Source organism: Neovison vison, chromosome 4, assembly GCF_020171115.1.
Source record: "Neovison vison isolate M4711 chromosome 4, ASM_NN_V1, whole genome shotgun sequence".
NCBI lineage: Eukaryota > Metazoa > Chordata > Mammalia > Carnivora > Mustelidae > Neogale > Neogale vison.
This window is the reverse complement of record NC_058094.1, coordinates 41,820,061-41,841,200: the sequence shown is the minus strand read 5'-3', so window position 1 is coordinate 41,841,200 and position 21,140 is coordinate 41,820,061. Positions and strand designations below refer to the sequence as shown.

Here is a 21,140-nt window from a genome sequence, read left to right as displayed (position 1 = left end):
AACCTTGAGATTTAGAGTTGTGTGCTCTATTGACTGAGTCAGTATGTCTTCTTTTTTTTTAAACATTGGTATTCTTGGGGCGCCTGGGTGGCTCAGTGGGTTAAGCCGCTGCCTTCGGCTCAGGTCATGATCTCAGAGTCCTGGGATCGAGTCCCGCATCGGGCTCTCTGCTCAGCAGGGAGCCTGCTTCCCTCTCTCTCTCTCTGCCTGCCTCTCTGCCTACTTGTGATTTCTCTCTGTCAGATAAATAAATAAAATCTTTAAAAAAAAAAAAAAAACATTGGTATTCTCTTTTCTAAGCATGTTTTTCTACGTTGGGATTTTCATTGATTGAATAGTGCTAAATCTATTATACCACTGTTGTTTTTGTTGTTCAGGTTGTTACAACTTTGGTTAATACAAGTCCTTTCAGGCTAACTGCTGTTCTTTTAACACATCTTCATTAATTTTTGAAAGCTCTGTTGTTTTCTGGCTCAACAAGGTGAGCAGGATCAGCTTATACATTCCGTGTGAAAGATTTGGAGTTAGCCACTTCTCTATGGAGCTTTAGTTCCTTTTAGTATAAACTATTAGTATAAACTAATATTAGAGAATCTAGTGTAGATGCTACAAGGATAAGATGATTTCTTGTTACATCAGAAAAGTGCTTGTTAGAGAATATTTTAAGTTGCTGTGCACTTTTCTAAAATTCTATTAGGATTCATTGTTAGAAATGTAATAGTCCACTCAAAGTATTTTAGAACTCATAGACTAGGTCTAGGAAGTCTTGCTTTTTAGAATGAAATTTATTTAGTACAAAACTGGCATTTACAATAATTGAAGGATTGCTTTCTTGATTATGTGATCTGTTAGGTATTGCTGCATATCAAATCAGCCTTAAACTTAGCAGCTTAAAACAAAAACCATTATGGCAGTTTCTGATGGTCAGGAATCTACAGTGGCTTAACTGGGTGGTCCTGTTTCAGGACCCGTTTTTGAGGGTACAGTCAAGAGTTGGTTAGGGTGAGGCACCTGGGTGGCTCAGATGTCCTGGGATAAAGCCCCACAGAGGGCTCCCTGTTCAACTGGGAGCCTGCTTCTCCCTCTTCCTCTGCTGTTCCCTCTGCTTGTGCTCTTCTGCTCTCTGCCAAAAAAGTAAATAAAATCTTAAAAAAAAAAAAAGTTGTTTAGGGTTATAGTCATCTGAAGGCTTGACTGGTCTGAGCTGTCTACTTCTAAGCTCATTCATGTGACTTTTTTACAAGAAGCCTCAGTAACTTGCTGATTGTTGACCTGGAAGGCCTTAGTTTCTCATCACATGAGCCTCACCATAGAGCTGCTCACAATTTGGCTACTGGCTTTCTTTAGCATGAGTGATCCAAAAGAGTGTGGAGTGAATGTGCCATCATGGAAGTGAGGTCTCTTTTATAACCTAATACCAGAAATGTTAGGACATTACTCTGCCATGTTCTATTGATCATGCACTGACTTTGGTGCATTGTGGGAAGTAACTACACAGGATTTTAATACATTGCAGACCATCTTGGAAACTGGCTACTACAGGCAGCAGACTTTCTTTTTCTTTAAGTGGGCTTCATGTCCTTCATGAGGAGCTTAAACTGAGGACCCTGAGATCAAGAGTCACATGCTCTTCCAACGGAGCCAGACAGGCACCCTAGTAGTGAATTTTTAATGTTCATTTTGTTTAATTTCTAGACTTATCTTCATCTTTATCAGAAGCTTGAAGAGGAAGCCCAGGCAACTTTTCCGTGTAAGAATAACAGCATTAAAGAATAATAGGAGTCCTTGCCAAATAGAGTATTTAGAGACACTTAGAATTAGAAGGAAATTGCCTTATTTCATTGTACAGTGTGTATCCTGGGGAACTGGAGCTGGAGTTAGGTAGAAAAATTAACCTGATATGTCCTACTAAAATGTATCCTTTGGCAATTAAAACATTCTTAGCAAGTAGTTTTTGTTTTGCTCTTTGTTCATTTTTCATTTGTATATATTTTATGCTACAAAATATATTTTGATGCTATGAAAGAGAATATGCTTTTTCTATTCACCAGCTCTTGTTTAAGATTATTTATTTATTTATTTGAGAGAGACAGTATGTGCATGTGAGTGAGGTTGGGGGATGGTGCAGAGGGAGAGGGACAGAGTCCCAAGCAGACTCCACACTAAGTGTGGAGCCCAATACAAGATTTGATCTCACACCCAGAGGTCACGACCTGAGCTGAGCCACCCAGGCACCCCTATTCACCAGCTTTAGAGTTTATATATGAATGTCTAAAAAAGTATAAAAAGATATTAGTCATTCTGTCATATTATTGGTGTTGGTAATTGTATTTTGTGTTACATGTTCCTTAATACCAGAAGGGGAAAGCAGAATTATAAAACCAAAAGATATAGGCATACTAGAAAATTAAGAGGAAATTTTAGGAAACCACACTGTATAGACAGTAATGGGGGGAAAAAATCAGGGGCAACTTATTCCCTTATAACATATATCACAAAAATGGGCTAACCTGAGACCCGGCTTCACATATAAACAATATGGAACAGTCCCTACTGATCTCCTAATCTACAAATATATATCTGGGTATCATTTCAGTGGAAACATCTTTGTATTTGAAGGGCAAAGAAAAAAAGTGTGTGATTAAAAGTGTATATTAAAGTTAGTCTTTGGGGGCGCCTGGGTGGCTGAGTCAGTGAAGAGTCTGCCTTCTGCTCAGGTCATGATCTCAGAGTCCTGGGGTCAGGCCCCACATCAGGCACCCTGTTCAGTGGGGAGCCTACTTTCCCTCTCCCTCTACCCCCTCTTCCTGCCTCTGCTTTCTCTCAAATAAATAAAATCTTTAAAAAAAAAAGTTAGGCTTTGCCCCCCCCCAAATAATTTTCATTAGTAATAATAAAGAGGTAAGATGAGAGGAAGTGCACATGTTCTAAAGGTATAGCTAACAAAATAATGGTGACATACCATGCTGGTTCTGTTGTGATTCTATTGGTATACTCAGAATACTCAGGCATGTGTAAGCTTTTTCAATATAGGTGATAGTCTTTCCCAGGAATTGTATTTTGTTGCAAGGCAGTAATCCAGAAAAGGACAATAATGTAAAAAATTAGAAAATCATCTAAACAGAAGAGAATGATTAGGTAATTTGTGATACATCAGTGCAAGGCAATATGCTGCCATCAGAAGTTATACTGATACTGTGTAGATTTTTTTTTTTAAGATTTTTATTTATTTATTTGACACAGAGAAAGAAATCACAAGTAGGCAGAGGCAGGCAGAAAGAGAGGGGGAAGCAGGCTCCCTCCTGAGCAGAGAAAGTGATGCAGGGCTCTATCCCAGGACCCTGAGATCATGACCTGAGCTGAAGGCAGAGACTTAACCCACTAAGCCATCGAGGCACCCCTATGTAAATGTTTTTTAACTTCCACACATTATGCATTGATATGCCAAACTGTTTTATATGTTATCCAACTCAACATTTCTCAGACTTTTAGTTCTGTATTTTCATGGGTTCCATGTATTAAATAATTTGAATTATAATGCTGTTTATATATAAAACTAGGTAATGCTCTGACTGCTTATGCTGCTTATGGTATTATAAAACTGAAACCAATTTACTAATGAAATAATCAACCAGAAAAATAATAACTGAAAAGATTAATTTAATGTGAAAATGATATTTTGCTAGAACCAGATTTCTGCTCTCAGCATAAATAAGCTACCCTTCCAGGAGGTTCTTTTGAGTGTGGCAAGCCTGCACAGGTGGGTACTGTGAGAGGACTCATTTTTCATCCTGTTGCTCTCCTCAGTCCACTATAAAATCTTTTTTTACCACAGTGATCAAGACATCATTTTGTTTTTATTTGGCAATACATCATTTAGGATTATAATCATCTCTCTATTTTTCCTGATTAACTCAAGCCAATTGAAGTAGTCCTGCGTTGCCAGCTAGATTGTTAACACAAACATGGAAGTGAACACTGAAATCTTTTGGCAATAGTGAATACAAGTAGTCATCCAGATGATCCAGATTATCCTTATACTATGATGTGTCTAAAATGAAAACTCAGGGGGCTCCTGGCTGCTCAGTAGAGCCTTTGACTCCTGATCTTGGGGTCGTGAGTTCAAGCCCCATGTTGGGTGTAGAGATTACTTTAAAACAAAACAAACAAAAAAACAAAACTCAAAATTAAACTCAGAGTTTGCTAATCTCTGTGAATGTATCTATAGGCCTATGAACCCTAGGTGATTTTAGTTACTTGAACTGCTGGTTTGTACTGCTGTTAGACTCTGCCACTGGGGAGAAAAATTGGGTCTCATTTGACCCAATTTGACTTGCTTCCTACTGTTAGCCTTCTGGTCCTCACAATCGTCAAGCATGGTGAAGGCAAGAGAGTAGCTCAGGTGTTCAGAAAGTAGCAATGGGAAGGCCTGTCCAGGTGAAGAGAATAACTGACAGAGATCTTACTCAGTTTTTGTTGCAATGACTTCCTTTCTCCAGTGCAGAGTTTTAAAGATTTCCCTGCAGTGATCTGTGATCTGGACAAGGGTAGTGAGTGAATCTTCAGAGAGGTGAGTGCCAGGTCTATTTTTTCCCAATTTTGGGCTGATGGAGTGGCTTGTGGAATCCTGATTGAGAATAGATATGCTCTCCTTCCTCCCTACTTCCTGCCTCATGACACGTGAAATCTCCTATTTGTCTGTAAAGAGTTAACTTTCATAAATTTTTCAAGGATGTTATATGAAAATAGATGGTCTTTAGGATGAAGGATGTTCAGTTGATAATATTGGAACAATCATCTGGAAAATACAGATACTAAAATAAGCTCCAAACAGTGAAACCAATAATTACTCTACAGAAACATTGGCTCATGTTTTTTGTGGTGTTTTTGGTGCAAAAGGTGTTTTTATAGGGGCGCCTGGGTGGTTCAGTTGTTAACCACCTACCTTCAGCTCAGGTCATGATCCTGGGGTCCTGGGATCGAACCCTGCATCAGGCTCCCTGCTCAGCAGGAAGCCTGCTTCTCCCTGTCCCACTCCCCCTGCTTGTGTTCCCTCTCTGTTAAATAAACAAATAAAATCTTTTTTAAAAAAGTGTTTTTATTAAAGCACAGGGACAGGACCTGTGGGCAGAAGGAGCTGCCAACATTGGTTCATGTTTTGAAAATCTTTGTAAAACGTAGTATCAGAAACAGTATAAGTATATAACAATAGAAGTTGGTTAGATTATCATTAATCTATATAATGATGTGTCATGACCATTAAATATTCCTTAAGTGTATTTAATGATACATAAGTTATGGAAAGAAGATCATAATATATTAAGTGAAAGTAGTTATTACAGAATTATAAAAGAGCCAGTCTAATATCATTTACTAGGTTGTAGACACACTGCTAAGTTCTTTACAGCTTTTATTTCATTTGATCTTCACATAGGATCCTGTTTTTTCATATATATATTCAATCATATATACATTTGTAGAAAACAAGTTTTCTTAAAATACTTTTTAACAGTTTTATTGAGGTATAACTGACATAAAATGTATATTTAAAGTGTACGGTTTGATCAGTTCGGGCATTTAGACACACTCATGAAACCATCAACAAAATCAGTACAATAAACATCTGTCATCCCAGAAGTTTCTTTGTTCCCCCCCGGTAATGCTTTCTTCTTTACCTCTCTTACCCCACCTCTACTAACTGTCCTGTTGTCTTCAGGAAACGAATGATCTAGTTTCTATCATTATAATTAGTTTGCATTTCCTAGAATTTTATGTAATGGAGTCATACAACATATGCTTTTTTGTTTTTTTTCCCCCACTCAACATAATTACTTCGAGATTCATGTATGTTGGGCATATCAATAGTTTATTCATTTTCATTGTTATGTAATATCCTATACCATAATTCAGTTGAGCTAAATTGTATGCAAATATATCCCCCTCCATTGTTTAGGAGAGTTATACAGCAATTTTCATAAAATTTTTAAAGCAGTCTTTGTTTCAGTGTAGAAAAGAGCCGTGGGGTGTATGAATTCCAAATTTAATGATTATTGGAAAGGTCTTGTGAGGGTATGTACAGGAGACAACTGCTGTCAGTGCAAATTGAGGAGAAACTTAGGAAAAGCATGGAAAGACATGCTGTATTTGTGATTGTGGGAATTTTTAAAAGTTTCTGGTTATATCACATGAAGGACTACTGTAATGGTAATTCCAGGTAACCTGCTGATTGAAAAGATTATTAAACAAGAGATCAGAAGATATGCACTGTAATCCCAGTTGCGTCACCTATTAGCTGTATGACCTTGATTAGGTCATATCACCTCTCTGAGCTTCATATTTTTTAAATAAGGGAGGATAAGAACTTTGGGTTTGTCAGGCCTGCTAATTATGTAATGCAGATTGTACTCTAGAGAAGGGTAGCCATCTCATTAAGAGAGAGTGGGAGCTGAAATCCAGTGTCTTCTGCAACAAGCTATATTGCCTTAGCATGAGGCCTGTCTGCTCAGAGCAGGGGTGCCTTTTCAATTTTTCAATTGAAAATTGCTTTTTCAATTTTTCTAGAGGCCCATCTCTCCACCAAGCAGTACACGGCAGCACTGAGTCTTACTGGAAGGGAGAGTATGGGGGCTGGATGAGATGCTTAATTTGTTCAAAGATGCTGTGTAAGACAGTGGTGGCTTTGTCTATTCCTAACTCACAGGATTGGTATACAGAACAATAAGATTGTGTGAAAGTGCTTTGAAAAGTTCTGTGTTACACAAATATAATATCTTGCTATCTTGCTCTTCATTTATGGCTTACTTTAGGGTAGATACAACAAGAATTGAATACTCCATTCCTTTAAGAGAAAACTGGGCACTACCATATTTCGCATGCCAAATTGCTGCACTTACAGGCTATTTAAAAAGCAACTTAAATACTTATGGAGAGGTAAGGTACAAATTTATTTGTCACAATTAATTTTGGTGTATTGCAAATATATAAAATGTTATTTTATTAAAAAGATTTTATTATTTGACAGAGAGCGATCACAAGTAGGCAGAGAGGCAGGCAGAGCGAGAGAGGGAAGCAGGCTCCCTGCCAAGCAGAGAGCCTGATACAGAACTCGATTCCAGGACCCTGAGATAATGACCTGAGCGGAAGGCAGAGGCTTAACCCACTGAGCCACCCAGGTGCCCCTGTGGGGTAAAATTCTAAAGTTAATCATATTAACAGTTAAGTTCTAATCATTAGTGAAGCCTAATTACTACATAATAAAGAATATATTTAGGTAGTCCTATTATATAATGCTGTTAGTCTAGTCTGATAGATGGTAAATTATTTTAAGGAAAAAGGAGATGATACATTGTTTTGGTACAGTTATTTGACAAATATATGAAGAATATATTATTTTGAAAATTAATTTGTCTCCTTAATTTACCATTTTCTGTAATATTGATGGCTTTTAGTCTTTGCAAGTTAAGGAAATATTAATGAAGAATCAAAGAGTGACTATAGGAGCGCCTGAGTGGCTCAGTCGTTAGGTGTCTGCCTTCGGCTCAGGTCATGATCTCAGGGTCCTGGGATCAAGCCCCGCATCAGGCTCCCAGTTCAGCGGGAAGCCTGCTTCTCCCTCCCCCACTCCCCCCACTTGTGTTCCCTCTTTCGCTGTCTTTCTCTCTGTCAAATAAATAAATAAAATCTAAAAAAAAACAAAAACAACACGAGTGACTACAAATGGCTGTAACGTTAACTTTTATGGTAGCACTTCCTATTTTCTATTTTTCTGGTAAAAGTAGAATTGCTCTGTTCTCTATCACTATGATTTTGTCATTTTGAAAGTTTATACAAATGGAATTATATAGTATGTTTTCCTTCAAGACTGGCTTTTTTCATTTAGCCTAATGCCCTTGACATCCATGTGAGTTGTTCATTCTGTCAATAGTTTGCTTGTTTTCATTACTGAGTAGGATTACAGCAAAATGTATATTTTAATCACATATTTTGTAGTTTGCTTCTCATTCTTGAGGCTAGAGCTTGTGGTCCCAGTTGCATCTCAGATATTTGTGCCATTATCTGGAGCTATCTAGAGACATCTGTGATTGATTACTGAAACACACTTAATGTGTCAAGTAATATGTATAATAAAATAGTTCGCAATAAAGATGTAGTTGAAGATGAAGTGAGCAAGGTAAGGGGTAGACCAGAGTGCACAGAATTATGAAAATGGTCAGAGAAAGGAAAAACATAGATAATTGTCCAGATTGTGTTTGACATACATTTCTTTTATTTTGCTGCATTTTCTTTAGAATAGTTTGAGAATAAACCCTTGGAATTAGCAATTTGCTTCATTATACTGTAATTAATTCCTATTATGCTTGAAGTAACACCCACATGTGTAGTAGATTAATTAGGCTGGATCTAGATCTGAGCCTTCATTGATTTCTGGAACTGGTTTCTCTGGGGATGATGATTTCAGGCCATGTTATTATAGTTCTGGTTGTTCTACATTAGAAGTTTCCAGAACACTTTCTCTTATAGCTGTGGTGATATGAAGAGCAGATGGTTATGTGTTCTGTCAGTGCTAAGCTCTTCTGGGCCTGGCAGTTGGTATTTATTCTTTGACCAACTGGTAGACTTCTTCCATCTCTTATATTTTGTTCTCTGGTCTGAATCTTACTCAGGATGCTCGAAAATCCTTATATCTGCTGATGGCCTGAGGTATTTTTGACTCCAAAATTTATCATTGAGTATAGTCAGCTGAGTCTGAAAGATTAAGTTCTAGAGAGTATGGTTGTTTTCTCAGGTTTGACTAGACCCTTATTACCCTTCTCCTTTGCTGTTCTTATCAGAACCAAGTCATTTGACACCATGGCTGGTGGGGAAATTGGGAATAAAAATGTAGGTCCTTGGAGCAAGTAGAGGTTGTTAGAAATATGCTGAGAAACAGTGGATTTGTCAGACTTGGTTTCCCACTAAGGGATCATTTGAGAGATGACATTTGGAAGGACAGAAATTATTTTACCCAGGTATTTTTCAGGCTAGGGCAAGAAATCCTTCTGTTTAGTACCATAGCAAAGGAAAAGAGAGTTTTATGTGGTTGACAATACAAGCACTGGGGAAGGGGAAGGGCATACTTTTATTGCTAAGAAGTAATAAAAAAAAGCAATGGCTTTTTTCCATGACTGTGTAATAGGCTGAGATGTAAACAGACTATTTAAATGGAAACTCTTAGGGAAATATGAAGCACTACAGAAGTGAAAATATTTTCTAGGGTGAGTGGAGTTACCTTCACAGTAACAAAAGCCCATCAGCCAAGACTAGTAAAGCCACCATTATCTTAGATTTATTACTTTGCCTTTTTTTTTTTTTTTAAGATTTTATTTATTTATTTGACAGAGAGAGATCACAAGCAGGCAGAGAGGCAGGCAGAGAGAGAGAGGAGGAAGCAGGTTCCCTGCTGAGCAGAGAGCCCGACGCGGGACTCGATCCTAGGATCCTGAGATCATGACCTGAGCCGAAGGCAGCGGCTTAACCCACTGAGCCACCCAGGCGCCCCACTTTGCCTCTTTTGAGTTGAAAGTGTACTGAATTTTTTCCCTTTGTTATCCTGAAATTCTCAATATGATGTTGAACTTTGAAGGACAAGTCGTTGATTTCTGTGTGCTCTATTTAAGATCTTACCGTTTATATAAGGATTTAGTAATACTTACGTAACTTTTAAAAACAAAGTTTCTAGAATTAAATAGCTTAAAGTATAACCAGTGATAGAGCTGCAACTTTGAGGTAAGAACCTCATAGATTTTTATAGTAATAAGGCTACTGATACTTAGTTTCTTTCTTTGTTTTCCCTAGAGATTTTGCTACTTATTGATGAGTGCTTCAACTTACACATTTATGATGATGTGGGAGTACAGCCACTATCTCTTATTTCTTCAAGCAGTATCTCTTTTCTTGCTAGATAGTTTTTCACTGGAGCAAAGTGACAAGGTATTTTGAATTTTGAAATTGTGATTTTAAATCCAGAGAATAAATGTTTTTATAGTGCTGTATCTTAAGATCATTTAGCTTCTAAGTTTTATTTTGAAATGTTTTAATAGGCTCTGATTTATAATTCTACTCAAAAGATTGCTAAACTCATTCTTCCCACCCTTTTAGAAGCACTATGAAATTCCCTTAAATAAGGTCTACTTAACCAGTCAACCATGTGCTTCTCCAGTTCAGCCCTTTTCCCTTCCCTTTATATTTCTTTGAAAAAGAAAAAGAGTGGCATATAGAACATGCACAAAAGAGTATACGTATGCAGTGTACATATACTGTATAGAATAAAATATGAGTATTTGACCATCCAGGCCAAGAAATGGAACACTGAAATACCCAGAAGTCCCTCTCTTCATGTTTCCAGTCACATCCTGCTCCCTCCCTAGCAGAGGCTCACTGTCCTGAATTTTGTTAATCCTTTCCCCTGTTTCCTTATGGGTTTTACCACCTGTCTAGCTGATCCTTTAAAAATACACTGTAAACAATGTATTGTTTAGTTTTATCTGATTTGCTTTTGAGATTCACCCATGATGGTGTGCAGAGCTAGATTTCATTCATTTTTATTTATTTATACATTTTATTGTTGATAGACATTTCATTTTTTCCAGTTTATCGTCCATATAACCAGTGCTGTAGTAAACGTTTTTACCTGGCACATAAGTGCAAGATTTTTCTCGAGTATATACCTCATAGTGGAATTACAAGTCAAAGGATATGTGAATATTCAACCTAACTAAATACTAAATAATTAGCCTTTGTCCAGAATGGTTATAGCAGTTTATGTAAGTGCCTGCCATGGCTAAATGTTCCCATTAGCATTTGGTTCCTTTCTTTATCTTTTTCTTTTTCACCCCTCTCTCATCTTTCTTTTATTTATAAACATTTATTAAGTATTTAATATGTTATCCAAGCCAGAAATTTGGGGATCTTCTTGCTCTTTTTTTTTTTTTTTTTAAGATTTTATTTATTTATTTTACAGAGAGAGATCACAAGTAGGCAGAGAGACAGAGAGAGGGGGAATCAGGCCCCCTGCCCAGCAGAGAGCCCGATGCGGGACTGGATCCCAGGACCCTGGGATCATGACTTGAGCCAAAGGCAGAGGCTTAACCCACTGAGCCAACCAGGCGCCCTGCTCTTTCTTTTCTTAATGCTATATGTTTAGATGATCCAGAATCCTGATGAATACAAACACTTAGGTTAACTGAATAGAAAGAATTTAAGATAAAGAATCATTAATATAATGTCATTATCTTGTTAATTACATAAAATATAATGTCATTATCTTATTAATTGTAAGGGGGTAGTAAGAACCTGAAAGTATCATTGAGGTAGCAGTGTATAGGAAGCAGATACCACTACCAGAGCTGAGGAAGCAAAGGGGAGAATTTGGAATTAATTAAAACTTCAAAACTTAGAGGAGGGACATCTGTGGAGCTGAAACTCAGGCTGCTAATGAGGGGCCACTGCCTGGCTTTGCTGGTGTCTCTAAACTGGAAGGAAGGGCCCCATGGAGATGCAACACAGACCTCTGTGAATGGGGCTCTGGCTAACTGGCCCTGGGGTCTCTGGGGCAAGAGAATGTGATACAGCTGGTTCTTCAAGTGCTGGACAGACTACACCTGCATTCAGCTGCTTCCGCTAGAAGGAATGGCTCTGTTGGAGTGAAGAATTACTGCCAATAGGATATTCACAGGAAGCCGCTAGCTCCCGAATTCTCCTCCAGCCTTGTAATCTGTTTCAAGCGTTTCACATGGGCAGAGTTTAATAGGGAGCCAGCTGGAAAAGCAGAAACATAGATTGCAGAGTCTCCAGCCCCTGCATTACAAAGCAGGTGGTGGAGGGATAAATTGGGAGCTAAGAGACAGTCATTCATTAACTGGCACATATGTGTATCCACAGAGCCAGCCTCCAAAATCAGAAAGTAGAAGAATTTCAGGGACATCTGGGTGGCTTAGTCGGTTAAGCTTCTGTCTTCCGCTCAGGTCATGATCCTGGGGTCCTGGGATCAAGTCCTGCTTTGGGCTACTTACTTGCTCAGTGGGGAACCTGCTTCTCCCTCTGCCTCTGCTCCCCCTGCTTGTGTATGCTCTTGCTCTCTGTCTTTCTCTTTCTCCCTCTGAAAAAAAATCTTTAAAAAAAGAAAGAAAATTTTCAGCACTCAGAAGATCCCATTGTGGTCTCTCCCAGTCATTGCTTCAGCCTTCCAGCAGTAAGGTATTTCTTTTCCTAATGGCTCTGGCCTCTTAGGGATATTGTTCATTCTGTTTTCCTTTTCTTTCTTTCTTTTTTTTTTTTTAAGGTTTTATTTATTTATTTGACAGACAGAGATCACAAGTAGGTAGAGAGAGAAAGAGAGAGAGGAGGAAGCAGGCTCCCCGTGAGCAGAGAGCCCGATGCGGGGCTCAATCCCAGGACCCCGGGATCATGACCGGAGCCGAAGGCAGAGGCTTTAACCCACTGAGCCACCCAGGCGCCCCTCTTTTTTTTTTTTTTTTTTTCCCTTACCTTCAGCACTCTGCCTTCGATTCCACCTCCCCCCAACTAATGCCTATATTTTGTCTTAGTTTTCCTTTTCCAAAAGGAATTAATCTTATGATAGGTTAAATTACTATATTACTGAATTTTAGAAAAGATATTTTCTTTTTTTTTTAAAGATTTTATTTATTTATTTGACAGAGAGAGATTACATGTAGGCAGAGAGGCAAGCAGAGAGAGAGAGGAGGAAGCAGGCTCCCTGCTGAGCAGAGAGCCCAATGTGGGACTTGATCCCAGGACCCTGGGATCATGACCTGAGTCAAAGGCAGTGGCTTAACCCACTGAGCCACCCAGGCGCCCTAGAAAAGATATTTTCTAAGACGTGTGACTTTCCTGGGAGATCTTCTATTAGGACATTGAATTTAGCTTTCTTATGCTTATTGTTAAATGGACCAAATCTAAAAGTACTTGTCTCTGGTGTTAGATTTTATGGCAGTAGATTTTCATTAGGTAGGTTTTCGGAACTGCTTCTAAAGATTGTGACTTTTGATTTTTGCAGTTTGATGTTGTATAGATGGATTTTAATAACAGGGCAAGCAAAGTAAAATTAAATCAAGGTGAAAGCAGGTTCATTCAGGATGATTAAGATGTCCGTGGTTTTAAAGCTTTTTACTTTGCTTATGAGAGTTTTTTCTGAGAAAGTAATAAATTCATTATATACTATAACATTAAAAATACAGGTTGAACGTTTGTAGGATACTTCCTAAATTATAGTTGAGCATTGATTTTATAATTGGAATCAAATCTATTCTAACTGAAACTAATGAGAAGATGTACAGTAAAATTCATTTTATTCTCATTTATCTTATTTTGTCCCAACAGGTTCATGAAGTTTATAAAATCTATATATTTTCTCTCTTTCTGGGATATTTACTGCAGTTTGAGAATTCAGCTTTATTGGTGTCTCCTTTATTGAGTTTAGTAGTAGCCTTAATGCTTGCTAAGTGCCTTCAGGTAAAGAGAATTGCCTTTTTATCATTCTTGCAGTGAATCTTTTAATTGTTAATTTTTCATACCTCACTTCTTTGTTTATGATTTCTCCCTCACAGCTGAATGTGAAGAAGGGAACTTTTATAGCTAAAATAATGAAAGTGATTAAGTTTTACTTGGTGTGTACTCTGACAGTGACACTGAACATTATAATGAAGGTAAATAACTGCATGTGAGATTCATGTAGTAGGTCAAGTTGAATAATGAAATATGCTGGGCTAAATTTTAGTAAGAATAATGAGATAGCATAATAATAGAGTTTGTACAGTAAAATTTTGAGTTGAACAATGATCATATTTATAGGGAAAATAGGATTCTAATTCTTTTCTAGATATACTTAAAAGATACACTTTATTTTCCTTTTAATTTAAAATGTCACCATTACCCAATTAACTAACATTAAGTAATTAAGTAAATTGAGATGAGTAAAAGTTTTGAAAAGAGTGGGTAAGTGACTTAAGTCATGCAGGATAAGTGGAAATCTTACTATCCCATTATAGTTTTACCATTAACTATAAAGTAATTTGATTGACTTAGGTCACTAGATCTCCTGGCTTAGTTGTTATACCAAGTATTATTTAATTCATTTTTAGTTTGTAGTTTTTATTTTATAGTCTTGCTGTGTTTTCTATTTCTAGGTAGAAACATATTGCTGTGAGCCTAGCTAATAGTTCTTTGTTGTAACTGTCCTTTTTTCTTCCAGATGTTTGTCCCACACAAAGAAAATGGGCACATGCTGAAATTCCTTGAAGTAAAATTTGGACTAAATATGACTAAGTAAGTTTTAGATTATATATAAATTTACCTAACTCTGTATGACATAGAGGATAAAGAGCAGGGTGCCTGGGTGGCTCAGTGGGTTAAAGCCTCTGCCTTTGGCTCAGGTCATGATCTCAGGGTCCTGGGACCGAGTCCAGCATCGGGCTCTCTGCTCAGCAGGGAGCCTGCTTCCCTCTCTCTCTCTGCCTGCCTCTCTGCCTACTTGTGATCTCTCTCTGTCAAATAAATAAATAAAATCTTAAAAAAGATAAGGAACAAAAAAAATCCAAGGAGTAGTACCACTTAGAAAATAAATAATTTAGCATATTACAATATCTAGAGGAAATATAGCATTAATATGTTTTCTCTTTTTAAGAAAATTTCATTTAGGGGCGCCTGGGTGGCTCAGTTGGGTCAGCAACTGCCTTCGGCTCAGGTCATGATCCTTCAGTCCCGGGATTGAGTCCCGCATTGGGCTCCCAGCTCCATGGGGAGTCTGCTTCTTCCTCTGACCTTCTCCCCTCTCAAGCTCTGTCTCATTCTCTCTCTCAAATAAATAAATAAAATCTCATTTAGGTGTTTTATAAGTTAGATGTACTTAAGCCTTAATAGTATCACAGTGTTTTAAGGCTACTTTCTCCCTTGATGTGGAACAATGATACAGTCTGAAGTCAGAATAAATTAAAGATTTAAATGAATTTAAAAACCAATGTAATTTTTTAAAAAAGATTTTACTTATTTATTTGAGAGTGAGCGGAAGTGAGAGATCACAGGAGGAGTGGGAGAAGCAGACTTGCTGCAGAGTGGAGAGCCCAATGTGGGACTCAATCCCAGGACCCTGAGCCCAAGGCAAATGCTTAGCTGACTGAGCCACCCACGCACCCCAAAACCAATGTAATTTTAACCACTACATCAGTAAAATGCTTGCATTAAAAAGGGGTGGGCAGTAAGATATCTATTCCATAGTAAAGAATCTCATTTGGGGGTCATATTAGTGGATTACATTGGAAGCTGACTTTTTAACCAACTGATCCACTCAGGCACCCCTAGAAGCAGACTTTTGAAATTCGAGTAATGTGCTTTTTGTTAGTTAAATGCACTTTTTAAATTGGAAGTGAGGGGCCCCTGGGTGGCTCAGTCAGTTAAACATTTGCCTTCAGCCTGGGTCCTGATCCCAGGGTACTGGGGTCAAGCCCTGTATCAGGCTCCTGCTCAGTGGAGAATCTGTTTCTCCTCTCTGCCTGTGTGTGCTCTCTCTCACTCACTCACTCACTCTCTGTCAAATAAATAAATAAATATCTTAAAAAATAATAATTAAATCGAAAGTGATAATGTGTGATAGTGTCCACTTGCATAACAAAATATATATTTAAATACACATTTTTCTGGTTCATATAATATACCTTAGAACCTTATTGTCATTTGCTGTGATTACATGGGATTTTAGATGCTGTGCATGGAATTTCATGTTGTGATGTATCACAACAATGTGTTGAAACACTGGAGAAATCTTCTGAAGTGTAAGTCATATATAGGTATCTACTGGGGTAAAAGGATCCTTTAGGAGGCCACGTGTTCCAAAAGGACAGGGAGGGACCATATCTTTTTTACGTGTATATATAGGCCTGATATTTACCAGGCAAGTAGGAAAAATTGGTAATAGAACTCCATAATTGATGGCCTTTCCCCTGACTTTCTCTTTAATCTTTAAGACTCTAGAATGCACATAGGAGTAGCATTTGTCTAGCATTTGTCTAGCATTTCTTAGTTGATGTTATGTTGTGCTTCTTTGCTCAGCATGTCAGGTACTAGATTTGCCTCACAGTGTAATACACTAGGTGTTTTAAGAATAAGGCATGTCTGTCCTTAAGAATATTGACATCTCATTAGTTAGTTTTTTTTGTTTTTTTTTAAAGATTTCATTTATTTATTTGACACACAGATAAATCACAAGTAAGCAAACAGGCAGGCAGAGAGAGGGGGGAAGCAGGCTCTCCACTGAGCAGAGAGCCTGATGCAGGACTCGATCCCAGGACCCTGAGATCTAACCCTAGCCAAAGGCAGAGGCCCAACCCACTGAGCCATCCAGGTGCCCTGATTAGTTAGTTTTTATACTGTTAATGGCATGAGTGGTATAAACAGTTAATGCCTTATGCTTAAATGTGCCCACTGGTTATTAGGATTTGTAGTTCACCGGAATTTCAGGAAACATTTCTGTTGAGACAGACTTTCAAGAACCACTAAAGAAATGTTAGTATGTATTTATTGGATGTGCAGAATACTAGGCCAGGTATTCTGGGAGAGACAAAAATGACTATAATTTTAAACTAGCAAGTTGCATTAAGCACTATAACAGAGGGATAAGTAAAGTGCCATGGGGATATGGGAAGGAACGAGTGAGACTGGGGGATATGGGAAGAATATTCACTATATTGGGATTTGAATTGGATCTTATAGAACTGGTAACTTTAGTAGGTAGACAAAAAATGTGATTCATCATATGATCATATGTACAAAACATTTTAAAGGCAGTTTCTTTGATACAGCTGTATTACTGCTTGACACATGGTGAAACTAACTTTTTTCTAAACCCAGTGATCTGGGATTCAGGCATTCACAGTCCATCCAAGAGCTCTTCTGGAGATCATTCCATATCTAATCTCCCTTCTCAGGCTAGGGATTAAGGATAAAATGGATGTTGGAGATGGATCAGGTGTGAGAATGCAGATAAATTCACATATAACTAAGAGTCTTATTGATCACCTTTAGCTTAGGGTCAAAAAAAGTGTATCCTGAGTCTTATAACTCAAAATGTCTAGAATTTTATGTCTAGAATTTTATGATTTCTTTTTTTTTTTAAAGATTTTATTTACTTATTTGACAGACAGAAATCACAAGTAGGCAGAGAGGCAGGTAGAGAGAGAGGAAGGTAAGCAGGCTCCCCACTGAGCAGAGAGCCCGACGCGGGGCTCCATTCCAGGACCCTGGGATCGTGACCTGGGCCGAAGGCAGAGGCTTAACCCACTGAGCCACCCAGGTGCCCCTAGAATTTTATGATTTCTGTCTTAGTAATTAAATTACTCTTCAAAATGGGTCCTAGTTGAATTACTTTCATCCATATAAAACAAGACTGTTTAGTAATAATATAACATGAGTCACATGTGTAATTTTCTAGTAGCCATATTTATAAAAGTAAAAAGAGACAAAGGAATTTAATTTTAATAATATATTTTATTTAATCCAATATATTAAAATTATTTTATTTTATATAATTAAAATATTATTTTAATATATAATCAGTATAAAATTTATTAATGAGCTATTTTATATTCTTTAGTCCATTTCATTCTTTTTTATGTTTGAAATCCAGGGTGTATTTTGTACTTAAAGTATATCCATTTGTACTGGCCACATTTCAAGTGCTAATAGCTACATTGTACCTAGTAGCTATCGTATTGGACACTGCAGATATGGAGGTTGGATGGCTGAATTTTTTGTTGTCTTGCAGATAAAAATAGAAAGTTAAACTTACTGAAACCATTTTGGGTTCTAGAGATGATCATATTACTGGGTAATAAGAAGTAGCAGTTTTACATTTATTGGGGCAATTTGTTGAGGAGCAAATTGCTGATGCTATTATCTTTATATAGAGAGAGTCACACTTTGCTGTTACAAGTGAATAGATTAAGAAATGTGTCTTGTCTTAGTTTTTATTGAGATAAAAAATACTTTTATGTACAATAGGGTATACCATCTGTGATTTTAATACCATGCTTTTTGTTTTCTGTAGGAATTTTACAATGAATTGGCTCCTATGTCAAGAATCCCTGCAGGCACCATCTCAAGATTTTTTTTTGCGATTGACACAGTCTTCTTTATTACCTTTCTATATTTTAGTGTTAATTATTTGTTTTCTTTCTATGATGCAAGTTATTTTTAGGAGAATTGGGTAAGTACCAATGAGAATCAGTCACATTGCTAACTAATACATTATGGAAATAAATAAATTATTTTTAATATCCTTCCAATATTTGTATTTGTTTTAGAGTTTCTAGATTCATTCTCGTTATCAATATCTAAAATATCATCCAGATAAAATTCAAATTTATATATACATCTAAATATATAATGTCCAAATTTAATGTAGGATTAATACTCAGTTAAATTGTTACAGACTTATTTACTAATTTAGTCATAGTTTTACTTAATGTAAGAATAATTTTCTTGTGTATAACTTAAATGAAGCTAGTAGTATAAGTGATTTTAAATTAGGAAGAATTCCAAAATTTTTTTTTTTTTTTAAAGATTTTATTTGTATATTTGACAGACAGAGATCACAAGTAGAGAGGCAGGCAGAGAGAGAGAGAGGGAAGCAGGCTCCCCGCTGAGCGGAGAGCCCGATGCGGGACTCGATCCCAGGACCCCGAGATCATGACCTGAGCCGAAGGCAGCAGCCTAACCCACTGAGCCACCCAGGCGCCCAAGAATTCCAAAATATTTCTGTCATGTTTAAAAGTAGGTTGTGTGTAGTATTTTAATTTTGAGAACTTAGCTATTCAAATTATGATTTAAATATTTTGATTTAGTAACCACTAGTTGAGTGATAATTGATCTTGGAAAAAAAACCTAATAATCTTTTTTTTTTTTTTTTTAAAGATTTATTATTTGAGGGACGCCTGGCTCAGTTGTTGAGCGTCTGCCTTTGGCTCAGGTTGTGATCCCAGGGTCCTGGGATGGAGCCCTGTGCTGGGCTTCCTGCTCCCTGCTTTGTGCGAAGCCTACTTCTCCCTCTCCCACTCCCCTTGTTTGTGTTCCCTCTCTTGCTGTCTCTCTCTCTCTCCAATAAATAGATAAAGTCTTAAAAAAAAAAAGGATTTATTTATTTGAGAAAGAGAGCACAAATGAGCGGGGGTAGAGGGAGATAGAGTCTTAAAACAGACTCCCCTTTGAGCATGGAGCCCCAGGCTGGGCTTGATCCCAAGACCTGAGACCATGACCTGAGTTGAAATCAAGAGTCAGCTGCTTAATTGACAGAACCACCCAGGAGCCCCCTAAAAATCTTTTTTGTCATATTTCCTGAACTTTTCATGTTTAGTCTTCACAGACTCCATTATCTTCGTGTTCTAGAAACCATTTCAGAGACTTGGAGATGTGTAAGTTAGATATTTGACTAAAAGAATATACTTTGAAATTTCAAGGACCACCTATATTTTTTTAATGAAGAAACTTAAGATCTTTGATTTTTCAAATATATATTTTCAAAATAGTAAAAAAACATTTTTCCTTTGTGTAGTGGTAAGTCCTTGAAAGAAACTATTACTCTTGAAGATGGACGAATTGGAGGAAGGCCAGAAATAATTTATCATGTGATTCACACCATTTTATTGGGCTCTCTTGCAATGGTTATAGAAGGGTAAGTGTACTTTATTGGGTCTATTTGTTTTTACAACATTTTATTCTTTCTAATGTTAGTAAGTTATTTATGAAACTATAAAAACTCAAAATCTACAGACTTTCTAAGCTAACTGGAGTTTATGGAGGTTGTTGTAGTACAAAGAACAGACATTTACTTATTCACTCATTTGTTCAAAAACTATTGAATGTCTTCCAAGGGCCAGGCATTGTACTAGGCACTGGAGTTACTGTGGTGACCCATATGTGACTTATGGCCTAATGAAAGCAACAAATACTAATCACACACACAAAAAAATACAACTTGGACAAGTGAAGTAGAATAAATGATGCTGTGAGGCTAAGGGTTCAAGAAATGATACCCTTTTCTTTGAAGTTTGGACTCAGATGAAAAATAAGACATGAGTATAAAATGATTTTGAACACCCAGTTTCAGTTGGAGAAAGGGCTTTCCCCATACCAACAACAAGCCATTGTTCAGGCACCAACTGAGTGTCCTACAGTTTGACTTAATTCTGGCACTCTCCGCCTGGACATAGCATCAGATTCCACAGTCCAAGGGTTCAGTACTACAAGATTCTATACCCCACCTTCAGGTTCCAGTTGCAAACCCAGGTTATTACCTGTGCTTCAGACCAAATCAGAACTTCCCAAGACCCTCTCCTTGGGTTCAATTAATTTGCTAGAGCGACTCACAGAACTCAAAGAAATATTTTACTTACTAGTAAGATCACCAATTTATTATAAAATGATAGAACTCAGGAACAGCCAGATGGAAGATAGGCATAGGGCAAGGTTTGTAGGAAGGGGTACGGAGCTCCCTTTACCTCTCTACGCATGCCACTCTCTCCCGGTCTCCATGTGGTCACCAACCCAGAAGTTCTCCGAACGCTGTCCTTTTGGATTTTTATGGAAGCCTCATTACATAGGCACGATTGATTAAATCATTGACCATTGGTGATTGAACTCAAACTTTAGGCCCTCTTCCCTCCCCAGAGGTTTGGGGTGGGACTGAGAGTTTCAACCCCCTAATCACATGGTTGGCTTCACTGGCAGCTGACCCCATCCTTTGGTACCTTCCAAAAGTTACCATTAATGACAAAAGCCATCCTCCCAATTTCATCACTTAGGAATTCCAAGAGTTTGGGGAGCTGTGAGCCAGAAGCCTTACAAAGACCAGATATTTGTGAGAAATATATTTGATCATCTGCATGATTCTGATTTTGATAAAGGTTGCATTGGCAAACACTTCATGTGTGACCAAGGGCTCTACTATTTCCCACACCAAACTGAGCTTAGTCCTCAAACTTCAGGCCATCTCTTTTCAATGGGCAGAGCCTTGGTAAGTTTATGCCCCTATCTACACCCACCTTGCAAAAGGAAGATAGAAAATATGGAAGCCTAGAAATGTTTGAGCTGGGTAT

General features: G+C 37.6%; 1 protein-coding gene across 7 annotated transcripts in view; it reads left to right on the top strand.

The window, feature by feature from the left end:
• DPY19L4 (dpy-19 like 4) overlaps positions 1-21,140 on the top strand; it is a 69,430-nt gene that overhangs the window by 23,736 nt on the left and 24,554 nt on the right. For 6 of the 7 annotated variants that reach the window (XM_044245277.1, XM_044245275.1, XM_044245274.1 and 3 more), the window contains 7 exons: positions 6,807-6,930; positions 9,835-9,969; positions 13,378-13,509; positions 13,605-13,703; positions 14,249-14,322; positions 18,095-18,253; positions 19,598-19,717. In XM_044245277.1, the coding sequence (XP_044101212.1) occupies positions 6,807-6,930; positions 9,835-9,969; positions 13,378-13,509; positions 13,605-13,703; positions 14,249-14,322; positions 18,095-18,253; positions 19,598-19,717 (843 nt within the window). The remainder of the gene's footprint in view (positions 1-6,806; positions 6,931-9,834; positions 9,970-13,377; positions 13,510-13,604; positions 13,704-14,248; positions 14,323-18,094; positions 18,254-19,597; positions 19,718-21,140) is intronic. The other variant, XM_044245276.1, reaches the window with a different exon arrangement.